This window comes from Convolutriloba macropyga, chromosome 1, assembly GCF_964194025.1.
Source record: "Convolutriloba macropyga chromosome 1, txConMacr16.3, whole genome shotgun sequence".
In the NCBI taxonomy this organism is placed as follows: domain Eukaryota; kingdom Metazoa; phylum Xenacoelomorpha; order Acoela; family Convolutidae; genus Convolutriloba; species Convolutriloba macropyga.
This window is the reverse complement of record NC_134468.1, coordinates 70,284,178-70,302,190: the sequence shown is the minus strand read 5'-3', so window position 1 is coordinate 70,302,190 and position 18,013 is coordinate 70,284,178. Positions and strand designations below refer to the sequence as shown.

At 33.2% G+C, this 18,013-nt stretch overlaps 1 protein-coding gene across 2 annotated transcripts in view; it reads right to left on the bottom strand.

Annotated features, from left to right (window-relative positions):
- LOC142351015 (uncharacterized) overlaps positions 1-12,732 on the bottom strand; it is a 29,263-nt gene extending 16,531 nt beyond the window's left edge. The window contains exons 1-4 of one of the 2 annotated variants that reach the window (XM_075403065.1): positions 12,399-12,732; positions 7,561-7,623; positions 4,155-5,012; positions 825-1,127 (exon numbers count right to left, since the gene is read on the bottom strand). In XM_075403065.1, coding sequence (XP_075259180.1) covers positions 825-1,127; positions 4,155-5,012; positions 7,561-7,623; positions 12,399-12,611 — 1,437 coding nt within the window. In that variant the 5' untranslated portion in view covers positions 12,612-12,732. The remainder of the gene's footprint in view (positions 1-824; positions 1,128-4,154; positions 5,013-7,560; positions 7,624-12,398) is intronic. The other variant, XM_075403075.1, reaches the window with a different exon arrangement.
- Between the last annotated feature and the right edge of the window lie 5,281 nt (positions 12,733-18,013).

Below are 18,013 nucleotides of genomic sequence, written 5' to 3'. Positions count from 1 at the left end.
TCTTCAGCGATCATCTTGTGAATCAATTTTTTCACTAACCAAAAACTTAATTATTTGATTTTGTTTAACAATTACATGAGGCCCAAATAACAGACTTGATTGTTCTTATGAGCCCTGACAATGTTCTTATAGCTAAAACTTCTAATTGTCGATTTGATTAACAATTAACAAAATAAGTTTTTTTTCTGCCATTTATTGGCAATTAAGATTGATTTGGTTTCAGTCAATTGAAATGGTGTTACCTACCTTGAACTTCTGCTTTGGAACCGTGGACAGGGATGTTTTGGACGACAGTGATGATGAGCACAGTAATAGTAACAAAATCGCGCAACTGTTGTCCTTTCCTGATCCAAAACAATGTGACTGATATTTTCATTTTTAAAGCAAATCTGAATTCTTGTTGTCACTCGTTTCCACGCATGCTTACCACTCTAATCTCAAAACATGGTCGAGAATTGCACTCTCCGTTATCTTTCCTCGGGTACCCTTCTAGCAATTTCTAAGACAGTGTAATTAAATAGCCAAGCGTTCAGAACGCGTCTTAGGGCTCGAACTGTCTAACAAAGCAAATTACTGTTGCCCTGAATTTCAAAAAAGTTCGTATATTCAAAATATTTCGTATGTTTCCTATTTTTATTCAGCAAAATTAAGCCCATAAATTGTATTTTTTTTTCTATTATAGTACCAGATGAAGATGGAAGCAGAACTGCGGAAGTTCGATAATCATTGGATAATATTCTGAGAATGACCTTTCACTATTTCATTCGATCTGAAATGCGAAAACTCTTTGCCTTACTTAGCTTCTGGTTTCTGCTCAACCGAACCGGGAGTATGGTCGCAAATCTCGTGGAAGACAAAACAAGAGCGGTCGAATGTCTTTTTGCAGCTGCAAATTGACTTGAATTCCCGGGAGAGAAGAGACGTTTGGAAGGTGTTGCCATCCAAGGAGGTTGAAAGTATCTACCGGAACCGAAGCCCATCCGAGGAGCAACTTCAATCGGGAATGCGTTAAATGGCATTTTCATTTTATCATCTATTACAGGCTCCAATTGAAGATTCACTGATTGAAGTGTCCTGAAGCCCCCGAAATTAAAAAACTCAAAATTGTTGAAATTTTGTCGCTGCAACTGTTAGAAAGGGGCAAAGTTTTCCGATCAAAAAATAATAAAATAATAATTATGATTTCTGTGTTATCGCAGCCAAACAGTTTTAGGTCACAACGACCTGTTTTCAGATTTTTTCCTAGTATTCCATATTTCATACCGTTCGTTTCATGAGCAGCATTGCTGCTTTTAGTGATTTTTGCACCTTTTGGCGTCTTTCGCGTGGTACCACCATAGCGGCCATGACTCATCAGGCCATAGCTGCTCAGAACAATAAGGGGGAATCCTGGAATGACCGGTTATTTCACAAACGGTATCCAGAAACTATTAAAATTTGTTCCAAAAGTAAACATTAGATAGATGGTTATGTTGCAGGAATCCAGCAGGTTCTGGCAGAAAATTGGTTGCTTTTCGAGATTCTGCCAGAAATGATAATCTGGCAGAATCTACCGGAAAAACTTGCTATCAATTTTATACATCTTAGACCCACGACAAGTAAAATAACAAACAAAAATCAAAAAATATTATTGATGTAAAATTTATGTAGTCCTTAATAAAAAAACCATTGGATTGATTTAAAAAATATATGGTTTATTTGGTTTTGAAAGAACTTACACTTGCACTGACAACTGTTTGTAGTGTTTTTGATCAAGAAAATGTGTGACGAATAGAACCTTTCTATCCTTAAGCAAACAAAAGATCAACTTACTATTCTGTAAACCAACCGAAAGCATTCTCAAGCAGAAAAACAAAAAAAGAAAAACTAAGAAGAAAGTACCAAAACCAAGGGTCCAAGAATTCAACTCATGCCAAATTCAAGTCAACCCCCGGTTTAATATCAATGCATCGACTGTTCCGCTTTCCCAACAGTATTTGATTAAGGAAGCCCTTAACAAAATTTTTTTACACAAAAACCTGAGACGTAAGACTATAAACCGAACAAAAATCACTAAGAGTCCAGACGAATTGAAGGAAAGAAAATGTGCATTAAATGAACGCAAAACATTACAGTTGACAGAGCATCAAAACATCAAAGTGTCCGAGATTTAGAAAATAAACATAAATTAAGAGCGCCCATGAAGTTTTAATAAAATAAAACCTATATCATATCAGAACCAGTCAAGAGCAACTGAAAACTGACATAAATCTCTTTCACAAAAGTTGCTGTGCTGAAACAAATAGCAAAATAAAAGCGTAAAATGCCAAAAATGAATAGAAGCATGAGTATCATATATGGTCTGTCATGGAGCAATAAAATCGCTGATAACACAAAGAAACACATACGCAAACATTTTTAGAACGGAAAAACTTTTAGACTAAAATAAAAAACAGACGTTGATTTGGTAGCATTTTAAACTAAAAAGCATATAACATAAGCATGAAAAAAGAAGAGTTTACAAATTTTGGGGCAATTATTCAATTTTTACATTTTAAAAATTTAAGGTTTGTAACCTCTACATAATTTCATGCAGGTGTACTTCGTGTCCAAATTTGAGTATTTTTCACAAAAATCTTGAAAATTTTCAAATTATAGTGCATGTTGCACTTTTAAATTGTTGTCTACACAAAGAGAAAGTTCGTAAAATTAAAGTAAAAAAATTAATTGATTTTTTTTTGTTATTTCTCACTAAAAGAGACTAACTTTCATTTTAATTTAAAACTGATGGCAAACACTTGAACACGTGAAAACATTCTGCTATAAATTGAATTGGTATCTGGCAGCCACATGGAAAGGTTTTAGGGAGTTGACTTGAGTCAAATAAAAATTAAAAAGTTCCTATTGGACTTCAAAACAAATTACGAAAAAAAAACAATCTAATTTTTTAGTTTTGGGGATCGGATGTTGAAGTTCAGTCCGCATCTGACCGGTAAATTTAAAACAAAAATTGGAGACAAAAAATTGATACGGAAATTTATCAATAATCTGAATTATATTACATGCTTCGGATAAAGATTTCATGATCAACTACAAAAACAATCATTTAAACCACCCAGTTTGCACATCGATTTATTGAAGAACGTAAAAAATCTCTGAGCTCCTTGCTACAAAAAAAAAATAAAAAATACCAGACACCTTTTTTAAGGACAAGAGCTTGTCATATAATGCAACTTTCAACCACTGTTGTTCCTGCTTATTATTCTGTGAAATAAAAACAACAAAATTAACAAAGTTAATGGGAACTATTAAATATTAAAAAAAATCTTGCGTCTGTTCATTTAGTTCTCATAACTCCAAAATGATACATTTTGCAGAAAATGCTCCAAGTTCAGTGTTTATAGGTATCGAAGTAAATTCTGACTATCTTTTCAGCAATATGTTCTTTGAAAAATTTCATCATTAATTGCTTTCACGGAATTTGTAACAATTTTGTATGTCCTGCTGGCTCTATCGACAGTCCGTCTGATAGCTCCTTTTGTCTGAGTAAACAATTTTTTGTCTTTAAAAACAGGATAAAAAGTAAAACCCGGAGAACATTAAGTAGCTGAGCAGTTTTGTTCATCTCTAAATGTAGAAATCAACAAAGCGGCCGAGAAGACAAATACTCAAGTTATGAGGTGAAGTTTTTGGGCGGTTAAGACCCCCTCGCCGGCAAAAGTTTTATGATCTGAGTCTAATCACGTTTTTTTTGTGAAAAGTTGAATGAAGATGGATTGACAAATCCACAAAGTAACAACTAAACAACTGCATTTTTTTTTGTTTTACAAGGGAAGATCAAATTGAAGTTTATGTGATGCTGACCTTCAATCTTAAAACTTTTATCTTCAGTGATTTCTTTAGTAGTAATCGCGTTTGGCTAATTACAGAGTTTCTTATAAAATAGCAAGTCAGATATAGAGACGGTTCGCAACCAAATTGCTAATCTTCTATTCTCTATTTCCTTAAAGAATTTGTTATTTTGATTGCGAAATCTAATTTAAGTTTTTTTTGTAAGCTCTTGGCTTATTGTTAAGTTTATGCGAATAACGCTGAAACTATTATACTTTTGGTACAGTTTTTTGAAACTCTAAAAAGTGTGATAGGAAAACTGTTCCCCGTTCTGTTATACCAACACTTTGAGGTGAATAAATCTCTGATCTCCTGGATGCAAATCTCACTAATTCAGATTCTTGAAGACTCAATTTAAATTCCATTAGTTGCTTCTTCGTAGCGATGACCACAGTATTCATTGATTCCAAAAAGTTGTCAATTTGAACCATATCATCTTCTTTCTGACTGCACAAATCCAGCATTTCGTCTTTGTAACTCAGCAGTTGTTTAAATGACGTCTCTTTGACACTTTTTAGTTGACAATCGACTAATTTCTCTGTTTTCTTTTTGGCGGTAGAGAATATTATCGTGTTATTCGATGACAATAATTGTGAATCAGCTACAGAAAGCGAAGAATTCGACGCCGGTCTTATTGGAAGAGAAGGCTTCGAACGCAAATTTGAATTTTGAGGTGCACAGGTAAGTTCAAATTCCTTTTGAATACTAAACTTCAGCTCAATTATTTGATGTTTGACTGCAACGAACACCGCACCCGTTGATTCTAACGTTTGTTCTATTTGTTCAATATTGTCTTGCTTTTTTTGACACGACTCCAGTGTGTCAGACACTCTTTTGATAAATTGCTGTTGATAAAAGTTCAAAAACTCCTTTGTTGCTTTTGCGGTCGAATTTAGGGATAAATTGTTTTCCAAAACTTCAGAAATTAACGACTCTTCAGCTGTTTTAAATAGCATAACTTCATCTGTGTTTTTTGCAACCTTTTGTCTCATTACCTGCAACTGCATCTCTATGGGTACCACAATGTGTCCGGAGTGACAAACAGACCAACAATTTTTGCAAACGGGCATAAAACACTTCCGGCCTCTGCAGAAAAAGTCTTCCGGCAAATTATGCGTAGAACAAACATCACTCTGATCCACCTGGCCCAATCAATTTTTTTTGAGCGTTGGAGGTTTTTATAGTACGCTCGCTCTTCACTACGTGGCCAATATCCGAAAAAGCGAATTTCATTAAAATTTGCGTTTCGTGGAAACGAGTGATATAATATTCTCGACGATGGAAAATAGTTCCACAGAACGTGAAATAAGTTACTTATGTCTTTTAAAAGGGTTACAATTTGCAACCTGTGTTCACGGACAAAATTAGCCCAATTCCACCGTTTTGAGCATGTAATCATCCTATAACTTTATTGCCCGAACTTTACCAGTAAATTATTGAGAACAAATTAAAACTCTTTTTTGTTTTTTTTTTTTTCAACAGAGCTATGGGTAAAACCACTTATTGTTTTCGTAATCCATCATTAGTATCGAGAAGGACATTTCTGAAATTAATCACCAATTAGGTCTTTCTTTCATTTCGGTCTAATTGATAATATCTTAGTAACTAAATTCGTCAACGGTTGAGAAAGGTGGCGCGTGGAAACTAGTGACTTGTGGCGTGAAAAATAGTTTTCTTTCATTGTGGATACAGTTGCACATATATCCAAGTTTGCGGCAAATTTGGACTAAATTTTCTTGGTGTAACTAGTTTCCACACACGCTTCCAACTCAAATCTTGAAACATGGGTCGTTAAAATATTTTACAAAATAACACAAACTCGATTTTTTGGATATCGGCCATGCAATGTTTGTTCCCCCTGTCTTCAATATAAAAGGAAAAATTCGCTGATTCTAATTCTAGACCCAACCTGCCTCTGACCACACGATCTTGCGGATGGAAATATGCGAACAGAAACACATAGTCGCACGAGGGATATGATCACGCTTTAGTGGCAGCAATGGCCGCACAATTTTATGATCAGAAAGTATACATTTTTGGAAGACGGTTTTGGAAGTGGATACTCAGAAAATAGCTGCTTTTAGCTAGTATAAATATTCACATTTGCCGTTACATTGCATAAAACGTGTTAATAAGGTATTCATTAGTTGAAAATGGAAGCAAACCTAAATAGTAAGTATATGCATAAAAAAACCCCTCAAAGTACTAATTGCGGACTAGAAGACCCTATTGCAGATTAGCATATACAAACATCATGGCTCCTTAGAAGATTAATATATTTAAATTAGATTTCGAGTAGTAAATAACAAAACTAGCCCAATTGAAACACTTTTCCGAGGAAAATAGTTTAAAAGAATTGGTTTGCTTAATCAGCTATTTGCCATGTAATTTTTTGACAAGTAAATTTCGATTCTTCGTCACTCTAAGAGTCTTACTTTTGGTCAAAGTGTGGAGGCAGTTTTTTTTGTTGAGTTTGTTGAGTTTTCTTGAGAATTACTGAGCTCTTCATCTGGAAAAATGAAACAAATAGGGATTATTCTAGCTTAAAATTTGCATATTTTTATATAAATACTGAAATAAAACTAATGCCCTGAATAAACAAATAGATTTCAGGCTCGACTTGGATTAAGCGTCAACGTTTTTCGCTCATCGGAAAAAAAAACATTTTTGCTCATCGGAAAAAATAGGGACTATGCCAAAAATTTATTTTTGTGCGTGATCCGCAATTTTGGTGCTTTTACTATTTTTATCATGTGTTTTCATCAACATTTTACATTTTGTGATGAAAAAAGTTCGACAGTTTTATATCAAATAGGAATAACAGAATTTATGTTGAATGGTAGTCAGTATACAAAGGGAAAACGTTCTACATTTGATGCATAGCAAAAGAGTGTTAAATAACTTACTTTTGGAAATCTCATAAAGAGCAAGAAAGCGAAGGATCCATGTTAAAAAAAAAATTCGAAAAGCAGCCTATGAGCATACTATTTGGGCTAAAACACTCTAAGAGACATCCTGGCAGAACTAAAATTCACAGTATCTGTTCTAGTTTTTTAGAACATTCGATTGATATGACAAATGAACCAACAACAAAGAACAAATTTTAAGTTCATAGGTTTTCATCAAACACATGGAAAATAAATGCAATTGATTGTTCTTTTTTCTTCACTCATAATTTTTACTTCTTTCATTTCTTGTCTTTGTACGATTATGAATTTTTTGGCTCTGCTTCTTTACACTTAAGTCCAATATGTCATCAGTAAAAGTTTGTGGACCAATTCGAATTCATCATGAAACCGTATATAGCACAACGACCATTAATAGTCAAAATCTTACACTGATGATGATAGTTTGTCCTTGATGAGCTGCGCAATCAAAACCGCAAAATTTTTTAATCTCCTCTGGTGATGTAAACATTTTGTTATAGTTGAAATGCAAAACTTCTTTATATACTGATTTTTACCATTTTTTGTCGTATATAAAAACCTCTGTCTGAATTTCGTTTAAATGGAAATCGTTCTTTTTTATATGATTTTTATATGATAGAAAGAGTGTTCAATATACTGCGCAAAAATGCGCAGTATATTGAACACGACTACACGTTCATATTAAAACTCGGCGGCACCCTTTGATCCATGTATTTTAAAATCGAGGAATCAGTTATAGATTGCATATGATTGGGCCACGTGCTGATGAAGTTGGTGATGAAAACTCGGTGTGGTTTGCATTGGTATGACGTGGTTCAAGGATTGCCTGAAAATATTACAAAAATCAGCCTAAATCAAAAAACAATATCTGTTTAACCATAATACCTCTGAGAAATAATAACAGAATTTGATAATTTCGGAGTGAAACTTTTTTAATTCAATGCTCCCTGAATTGTTTCCATTTTGATCAATATCCGAATCACATATCATCATCAATAATTCAGTATAAAATGAAAATGAAAAAAAAAATTGTTACCCATTATCATTTCGAAAACAAAAACTTCCGCAACAGATCGTTTGTTTGGGCAACTGTCTTGACAACAATCGCCTTAAAAGATCAAGAACTGTTAATTGTTCCGACCCCCACTTTCGTAGGGAGGGAGGAACTAAAAAGCCCGTCCAGCGTAGAATACGGAATTAAAAAGATTTTTTCATTTTTCGTGTTTTACAGGGAGTTATCGAGGTTTAAAGTATTGCGAACATTCGACTGCTTTTTGTTCACATTTTCAGTAATTTTTGCTAAAATTTGGCACAATATCGCTAATATAATTCAAAATAGGTTAAAATTTTTAGCGGCAGAGTGTTGTTGTTACCGTTAGAGATAAAAGAACGTTGCTGAATTGTTTGATTGAAGTTTTTTTTGGCTAAAATTTTTGATAAAATTTTCAAAATTCAAGCATTTTTCATCAAAAATCGCACAAAATATGCTTTTTTGGTCCACGTTGTTAAAGTTTGCCAGACTTAGTGACCTAGAAACCTTAACACAGACTCCCTAATCTCACAAAAAGCGCTATTTGTAATCAGGCGCCATATGAAAGTCTTATGGAATTAAAAATTTGCCGTTTTTTGCAGATTTAACTCGATAATTATACAAAATGCATCTTTTTTTTCAATATTTGAAGAATTCCACACAACAATTGGTCTGATTCGCGAATAATTGGAAGACTTGGTTGGTTTGCAGGGCACGCGACAACATCAGGGAGAGGTTTGATAATATCATGGACTCAGAGACTTTTTGGTTTTTATTTTGATGCTGCCTTTTTTTCAAAAAACTTTGCTTTTGTTCTTTTAGTGCTATGTGCTGACAATATTTTTTATTCATGGCTCCGTTAATGATAGCTCCAATTTGCGTAAATTTGAGACCGAATGTAGATACAGTTTGTTTTCAGAGATCCAAAGGGTTTTTATGGCTTTGAGGAAAAGTTTTAGTAAATTTTAACTGAATTCTTGTCTTTTCCCTTCAATTGTTATTCTTTTGGCAGTCTGATTTTTGAGTTTGACAACTCGAAGATGTAAATTTCTTCCTCAAGAGGTGCAGGTGATCCTTTTCCATTCATTCGGTTGTTACCTAATGTCTCTTATGTTATTGAACGTATTTGTTTTAAGGAAATTTCTGTGATTTTTTGAAATGGTCAGTTTTTTATATTATTTTAGTCAACATTTTGCTTATTCTCAGTAAGTACAGGTCAACATTTGCGCCTTATAGAATAAAAACTATTTTAGTGGCCGATTGTTTTAACAGAAGTCTTTCTTGCTTTTGGTACGACGAGTTTTTATACAAAATTTTCTGATTTTTGCGCATAATTGCCCATTATTCTGTTGTTCTTTTTTTTGTAAACTGTGACATTTTTTAAAAATCTAAATGATAAAACGTTTACAACATTTTAAATTGAACATATTTTTTGTTTTTATAACATATGGTTTGAAGGGCTGCGACACCGTTCTCTTGCAGAAATTGGTAATTTGGTAATGTTTTATTTTTGCCCTTTATTTGTTATTAATTTTTGTTGTCATATGCCAAATATTTTGTAATTAAAGGTCTCAGTGGCCAACTATAGTTTAAAAATTGAACTTAAATAACTGATATCAGAATGGCTGTTTTGAATTTCGAATTAAATTTGTAAAAAAAAAAGTAATAGTATTCTTCAACTTATCCCTTTTTGTTCTGGTTGGCGTTTTTTCGTGTTTTACAATGTTGTATCATATTTTTAAATTAACATCATTATTTAGAGCTCATTTTAAAGTTTTGTTGAATCAAAAACTAATTTTTCTGTTATTTAAACTTTTTAAATAATGTCTTCGGGGCTTAGAAAATTTGTTTCAGAAGAGTTTTGTGGATTTTAGATACTTTTCAGTTTCTAGGGTTCTTATTTTTGTCTTTTTGTGATAGTTGTATTACAAAAAGATGTTATGATGATCAAAAGAGACGCAAATGAAGATGTTATATTCTCTTGGTTAATATCTTATAATTTTAATGGCTTCAAAACTGTGGTTTCGTAAAGTTGTTATTGAAACTTATTAGCTCAGCTTGTATTTAATGTTTTTATAGTCTTATGATTTAGTCTCATTGATAACAGTCGAATTTAGTTTTCCGACTAGTTGCAAGACAAACTGTCTACTCTTTTAGTCGAAAGCTTTTGTTGGCTATGAATTTTGAAAATATTTGTTTTTTAAAAAAAAAGAGATAGATTTTTGAGATCTGCCAATTTTATTTCTTTTAAATTGTAGCTAAGATTCTCTATATACAATCCACATAATTTATCTTTTGAAAAACAATTTGCTCTTCATAAAGGTTTTTTTTTCCTCAAATGGTCTTTCTTCTTGGAACAACCAGTTTTCATAAAACCAGTTTTCGTGATTTCTACAAAGTTGCCCCATTTTTATAGGTTTTTGTTTCTTTTCACAGTATCACAATATTGAGCGTCTTTTGATTTACAAATGTTGTATACTGCCAAAAATTCAAACGAAGGTTTTTACTGTTTTTAGTGATCACCTTAATATTTAATTGATTGGGGGGACATCGTTTTCGCGCAAAATTTTTCGTGCAAATTTTGCCTGTGTTTGTCGTTTTTTTTTGTATTCGTATGACATATCTTGGATAATGAACCTCTGTCGCTCTCTTTTGGGGTATACAAGACTCTCTGAATGATTTCATTTGATGCGTAATTTTTCTAATCAGTTCGAATTTAATACTTTTTTTTTAAAATAAAAAGCAATGTTTCAATAAACTTTTGCCGCTTTTGCTCATTTCTAGTCAACTTATTGCCACGTCGCATTGTGGAAAAGTCCCATATTTTGTTCCAAAAAGTACCGGTTAATTTTCTTAGTATAAATTTCATCTTATGCCCCTTTTGATTTGGTTATTAGTGGTTTTCAAAAAATTGACAAGGAGTTTTGGTCGTAATTAATATTTGTAACTATTTGATTTTTTTGCCGTCTTTTCTGGTAGTCTTATTATGGTAGCCACAGGTCTCATAGACACTCTAGAGTAGATTGTTTTATTCTTTTAGTAGTTTGTTGAACGATATGTTGATATGTTAATTTTTTTATCTCTTCCTCAATTGGTAGACAATTAAGTGAAAAATGTAGATGAGCGGAGTCGGAACTTAATGTGCGAACGCACATTACCGAGCCTCCTTGTTTGTATGTATGACACATTTGGTAGGGAGACTATTAACGACTCTTCGAGTTATCTTTGCTTTAGTCAGTGCAGTTAATTGGGATAAACTTGCTATTTTTATTATACGTGTACCATGTATCAGTGACAAAGTAGCGAACTTTGTCAAGTTTACAGCACTCAAGAAAAGTTAACAATTATTTTTGTAGTCGTTTTGAGAATACCACTTAATGCCAACGAGACAATGAGCAAAATTAGTTTATTCATTTTTAAAGCCCAAAATGCTTTCGGCTTTGGCTATCTCGTCCTGTGGAGATATACGACGCTTTGTTCCTAGTTTATTGGTTCATATTTTCTGGAACAGAAGTAGACCTGAAGAAGTATTTCAACTCCTGGTTGTTTTCCATCGTACCTACAATCAGCTCCACTTAAGTATAGAAAATTTTTATTAGAACTCTTCAAAAACCAGCAATTTAATAAAAAGTAAATGGCGCACAATTCCAAGTTACAAACTAGAATAAGACCCAACTCATTAATGTATTGTAGCATTGGTTTTTTGCAGAAAAGTTCCTACAAAATTCTGTGTTATATGATGAAACAAAAAATATATAATCCAGGCATTATTTTTTTTTACTTTAAAACAGCTGTCTTTCAGAAACTGAAAAAATGACGAGGTGTGCTTTTCATAGATGCTGTTGCCTACAGCGTCTGAGGGCAACAACAATGCGCGACATGGGTCGAAAAGGTATTGAAATTTTGAAGTAATTTTTCCCCATTTAAAGCTTCACAGAGCGAGAGAAGCGTAAGAGCGTTCAAATACGATTTTTGTAAACCATACAAGATCTTAAGTTTACTGATTGCGATCTAGTATGGTTACTAAGAATCATATATGATCTATTACAAATCAATAACTGTACGACCGGTGACGCGGGGAGCTTTATATGAATATCAATTAGACCTTGAAAATGCCCTTATTGCGGAGACAAGCGTACTTAAGACGAAACTCCAAATAGAAGGTAGTTAATTTATTAAAAAGCATCAGTAATATCAATCTTTCATAAAATCTGTCTAACTTTATAATATTGTTTTCAAATTCACAAAGCAAATTTTAGCTTGATTTCAAAATGTAACATTGAACAATATTTACGACCAAAATTGACTAAAATTAACAAGCAAAATTAACATCCGGTCTGGATTAGGGGAGATTAAACTAACTGTTCCTGGCAGAAAACTGCCAGTCTTCAATCCGGATATTCTCTCTATTTACTCTTGCCAATTTTCTGGAAGTCAAAGCCATGAAATTTCTACTGATTACGAGTCGATTCATATTAAAAAAAAACGAGAAAAAAGGACTGGACTACATCATTTTAGAGATGGGATTTGAGCATTTACTTCTTAACAAGTATTTATAGAACATTTCTCACGGATGTCAGAGCGTAATTAACGGGAAACTCTTCAATTCCTTGAGTTGGTATGGCTTTCCGGCATTCGGGGCAACTCCTTTGACTGATTTCAGCAGTCATTAATGACTCCAAACACTCTGTGCAAAGTGTGTGACCACAGGGTAGAATTCGAGGTGTCTTGAAGGTTTCAAGACATATGCTGCAGTCTGTAAAGTTCACGCCTCCCTCAGCCATGGTCTCTTCAATTAAAGGTAATTATTCAATTTTTATCTCATGTATTGAAACCGATTATTAAAAACGTGCTCAGATATATATCTAATAGTAACTTATCTGCATTTATTATGAATTCTTATTGTGTTACATTGATGAAACTGAGATTAAAAATGTTGTTTAAACAAAACTTATAATCTTTCAAGACGTAAAGAACCAAAACCGGTTGATTACAAATTCTCTAATGACAGTGATCAACTTTATAAATTTGATGTAACGTTAATTTTTTCCGGCTCTGAATTATAAAACGATATGATTGAATTTATTAAACATGAGACTATATGAATACTCCGTTTTCTCATTATTGATGTCACCTACTTCTGCAAATAGCTTATTGAAATTTGAGCAATTTTTTTACTGCAATGCAAAAATTTACGATCAAAACTATAACCGACGTAATTTTACTGTTTGTTACCACTAATTATGAAATTCCAACTCTGTAGGAATCATGTCTTTTGTTATAAGCATGTGTCCAAAAAATTTTTTTGTTTTTTTAAAGCGCAACTTTCTCGTACATACTTTTTGCGCAAACACAACTAACATTTAACACTCTGTTCGTTATGAATAGATGAGTAACAAGAGGAAATCATACCTTTTCTAACATTAAATTACCGTTTCAAAAAGCAAAAAAAATTGATGTCTCGTCGATATATTGCAAATTAGATGGCCGAGATAAGTCTAGATTTCCTATTGAAGGTGTTTTGAAGCTTTTGAAGCTAGACAACTTTCTAGGACCCTCGTCATTAAAATATTTAAAAACTTGCAAGAATCTTGCAGAATTTCTATGAAAAATTGTTTTTTGCTGATATAAAAAACAGGACAAAGACTGACAAAATCTGGTTTTCATGTGTTTGTTTGTTGAAAGCTAGAACAGGTAGAGTTATTTCAAGCGCGAAATCTAATAACCAACTGCGTTTTGTTTTACCTATTGTACAAATCTTTTGAAGTGTTATTCGAAAATTTTCAACAGATGAGTACCTAATAGTCAATTAACATTTTGGTAAGTGACTCAAGAAGACTGGATATTTTTGTTTCACCGTTTAAGAACAACAGCACGTGATAGAATTTCGCAAGAAATATATTTATGGCCAGCCTTTCGAAGGACTGGACATATATATATATATATATATATATATATATATATATATTGCTTGTGGAATTCTAGCACGTGCTATTGCTCAAACATGGTGAAACAAAAAAATCCAGTTTCCATGATTCATATACCACAATGTTAAATTACTATTAGGTACTCATCTGTTGAAAAGTTCCGAATAACACTTCAAAAGAACTGTACAATAATTAAAACCAAAGTCAAATTAAAACAAAACGCAGTTGGTTATTAGAGTTACCGCCTATATTAACTCTACATGTTTTAGCTTTCAACAAATGAACACATGCGAACCAGATATTATCACTCTTTGTAAGTTTTCTGTATCAGCAAAAAACCGTTTTTCCAAAAAAATATTAATATAATACTCCAAATCAAGAGTAGAGGTTCCATGTTCTGCTGAACATGAAAAAAATTCCTGAAAAGGCTAATATTTCTTTTGCACATTACAAGTATGAATTGCTGGAGCAGATGCGGCTATGACATTCGCTTAAACTTTTTGCTGATTTTTTTTCCGTATTTCGGATAAAAATTCATTCCAAGTACGGATTCTTTTTGTTGTGGGAACGATTGTTAGATTGAATGGTTGCTTGCTTATAGTATGAATTTTTCCCATTAAGTCTAAATATCTAAGTTCTTCGTTCTTAACGAATTAATAGTTTTTTTTTACAATTATATCGATATCCATAATAAAACCACACTCGCGCACAAGAAAAAATAAATTATGAAAGTAAAAACGAATGACAATTCTTTAAGCAAGATAAAGTTAGATTTGAGAGCTACATTGTTCAAGATTGCAATTTTTGGTTTTTCTCATTTTTTCTAAAACTGATTATTTGGAATCTGCCGATGAGTCAGGAGGATGACAAAAAACATTTTCTGAAGTTTTTTTTATATTAGGGAGCTTTCATATGCGATCTTTCCTACCCCTCTAAAGTGAGTTTCAAAGTTTTGAATTTTGGCAGCAGAAGAAAATACGGCCGGGAAAATTTCCTTTAATTGTGGTCGAAAGAACAAAAAATTGTCGGAGTCAAACTTGGATATGAAAACCTAATGAGGAATTATCTAAGCAAAAAGAAATACAGCTATTGACATGAAAGACAAAATGAAAAAAATCTAGTCGAGCTGCGGAAAATCTAATTTAAGTAATACCAGAAGCCCGAATTTGAACTATGACTATACTAAAAAACGGTTTTTCTTTATTAAACTTTTCTTGATCTTATGAACGGCAACGCTGATAAAGTTAAGCGTGCAATAAAATTTTGAGGACTCTTCGGTTTTGAAGAGTCAAAGAAAAAATGCAATAACCAAAAAAACTTAACTTGCCCCTAACAATAAAGGATTTTTTATAGAAGCGCTAATATTGAAAATGTTGTTTTTTCAAGACCTTCAAACTGATGAATATGTTCTTCAAGATTTTCAATGTAACTGGTATTCTCAAATTGCTAACAAAAAATGAAACAAGAAGCCTTGCATGATACTGAACGTAGCAAAGGTTGTTCCCATATTCACGTCTACAAACAATGATTTATTGCAGTTCATTGAGAGCGCTAATACGGCAAATTGATTCATCCCAAAACTTATATTTAACAGGCAGAGGTCAAATTTGATTTATTTTGATGCTAACACTCTATCTTTTATTGGCTATTTGTATGTCTTTGAATTTTGGTCTTAGATGTTGGTCATAGGGTCATAAATTAGTTCTTTTGATCTGTCGTACATATTGTACATGAAAACCTGATTTTATCTATTGCAGTAAAATTCATATACAATGTACCTATTTCAATGTGCATATTGCTTATTTTAATAAGTACTTATTTTATTTGAAGGGCAATTATCATAAATCATTCTTACCCCGAGTTGGCTTATTTAATTCACTCACAAGTCGGATGTTCATGTTCCCGCATCAGGAGTCCTTCGTTCATGACTCTTTATCTGCTGAAACTTTTTCCCTTTAGTTTTGCTTCTCATGTACAGTTGATCAATTTTAATTCATAAATTATTCACGTCGTTTTTATCCTCAACTTTAGCAGACAAAATTTAGCTAAATAATTTGCCTAACAAATCACTCTATCAAACTTTGCAAAGCGAACTCGCCAAGCAAAGAAGAAATCTAAAAAGATGAAGGCTCACTCGAGTCTAAAGATCAAGTACACAATTCTGATTGCGGACGACGTGGAGTAACCAGCCTCTCACTAGCGGGCCCCTTTAGGCATCGAACCTTTATGGGAGAAATCAAGTTTGAATCCTCCTCTCAAATACGAAGAATGGCAGATTCAGTTAAAGATAGTTCTCCCAGCGAAGGAAAAAATAACTCTTGACACATTATTTGGTCCTCAAACAGATCAATTACAATTCCCACTTGAACCAATTTATGAAGACACCATTCAAAGATCATCAGTGCAATCAGAACGCGAGAGACTAGCACGTGATACACAGCTAAATATGAACTAGGAAAACCGTTTTCAACGTCATTTGTAAATTGGAATGATGTGTGGTAATAAGCCCTGGAATCAAGCGGATCGAAAAACTGTTTCGTTAAAAAACCTTAGCATTGGAATTGAAGGAAAGGGAATTGTTAGTAACCGCAACCCGCATCTCAGAATGGACATTCTAAATACAATATAACTCTGGCGCATCATGGAGGGGGTTTTTATTACACCAAGAAAGGTTACTGTCGACCGGTATGTGTTAATGACAACAAAAGAGACAAAGAAAGAATCGATTAAGCATTTCTATAGAAAATTGAAAGATTTATCAGTAAACAGCGAATTAGGTAATCAATGTAATCAAACAGATACTCTGATAAGAGATCTTTTTATAGCTAACAAGCAAACATTGAAATTCAGCGACGCTTCTAAAAGAGACAGTTGATCCTGGCCAGGCACTACAATTGGCAATAATCATGGAATTTGGTCACTGAAACCAGCTTCAACTTTCACATAGTCAATTGGCATACCAAGTGAACGCCATTTATAACCATCATCAATTTCACAACTCAAATGAACCCAAATTTTCAACCACAAACTCGAACCACATTTCAACCCTGTAGAAACTGTGGTCTCTCTTGGTCACCAAACCACAAAGATAGTTTTATCTCAAAGGGCAAGACCTGTAACAGTTGTGGCCTCCAAAACCATTTTTCTCGTGTGTTCCGTAAGGCAAAATATAATCCTCCGGAAATTTGTTCTTCAAATAAAAATTCAATCGAAACAATTGCAACATATGACTCAATTAACGCTGTCAGCAATATTAAATACAAAAAGGAAAGCAAATCCGATTATGAAAATTCAATCGCCAATATTGTAGCAAGTATATTGATGATCACTCTTCAAATTGCACGCAAATGTACGATACTACAAAAATGAAACATCAATGTGGTTCTCTAAATTGATTCTGGAAGCTTCTGTAGCATCCTGAATGGATCACTGGCTACAGAAATCATCAACAATTCATCTTGCGCACGATGCTTAACAACAGCACACGCAAAACACCCTAAAAATTTCTCCAATTAGCCAATTTCAGTAATTGGTATGATGCAAACCCAAAGGGCAAGTAACGCTTACCAAGTCGAGGACGCTGAATTTGTGGCGGGCTGACTTGGCCTAAAACCACTCATTGGCCGCAATTTATTTGATGCGCTTGGCCCATAGCATATCAGTCATCCTGAACCGTATTGAGGATAGTTTGATCAACAAAATCACTACACAGTGTCCATTGAAATTAGAATGGCAAAACATTTCCCTAAATTACTCATTTTTTGCTGATTGGACGTTCCAAAAGTACACGTTGTCAAATCAAACTTGCACAAACGCTTTTAACCTAAACACCAAAAAGAAGACGGGTACCTATCAATTTAGAGGAAAAAGTAAAAAATGAAAATAGAAAATTACTTAAGGAGCGACACATAGAAAAACTAAATAACTGTTCAGATCAGTGTTTAATCTCAACAATTGTCATTGCAGTTAAAAGAGACCAAACTATAAAATTAGCCCTTGAAAGTCTTAAAAAATTAATCCACAAAAAAAAATTATCTTATGCGTAATTTTGACATACTAAATATTGAATTGCACCGCCTGGCAATTTGTTTCAAAATTTAAATTCTCTTGCAGAGCAAACTGCCACTCGTAAAACTCCTAAAATAAATTTAATCCAGATATAAATCATGCACCGCAAGTATGATTGTTTCAAAATAATTTGAAACCCACTCGGCAAAATACTACTTCCAATTTAACCACACCTAATCAATCTATATAGA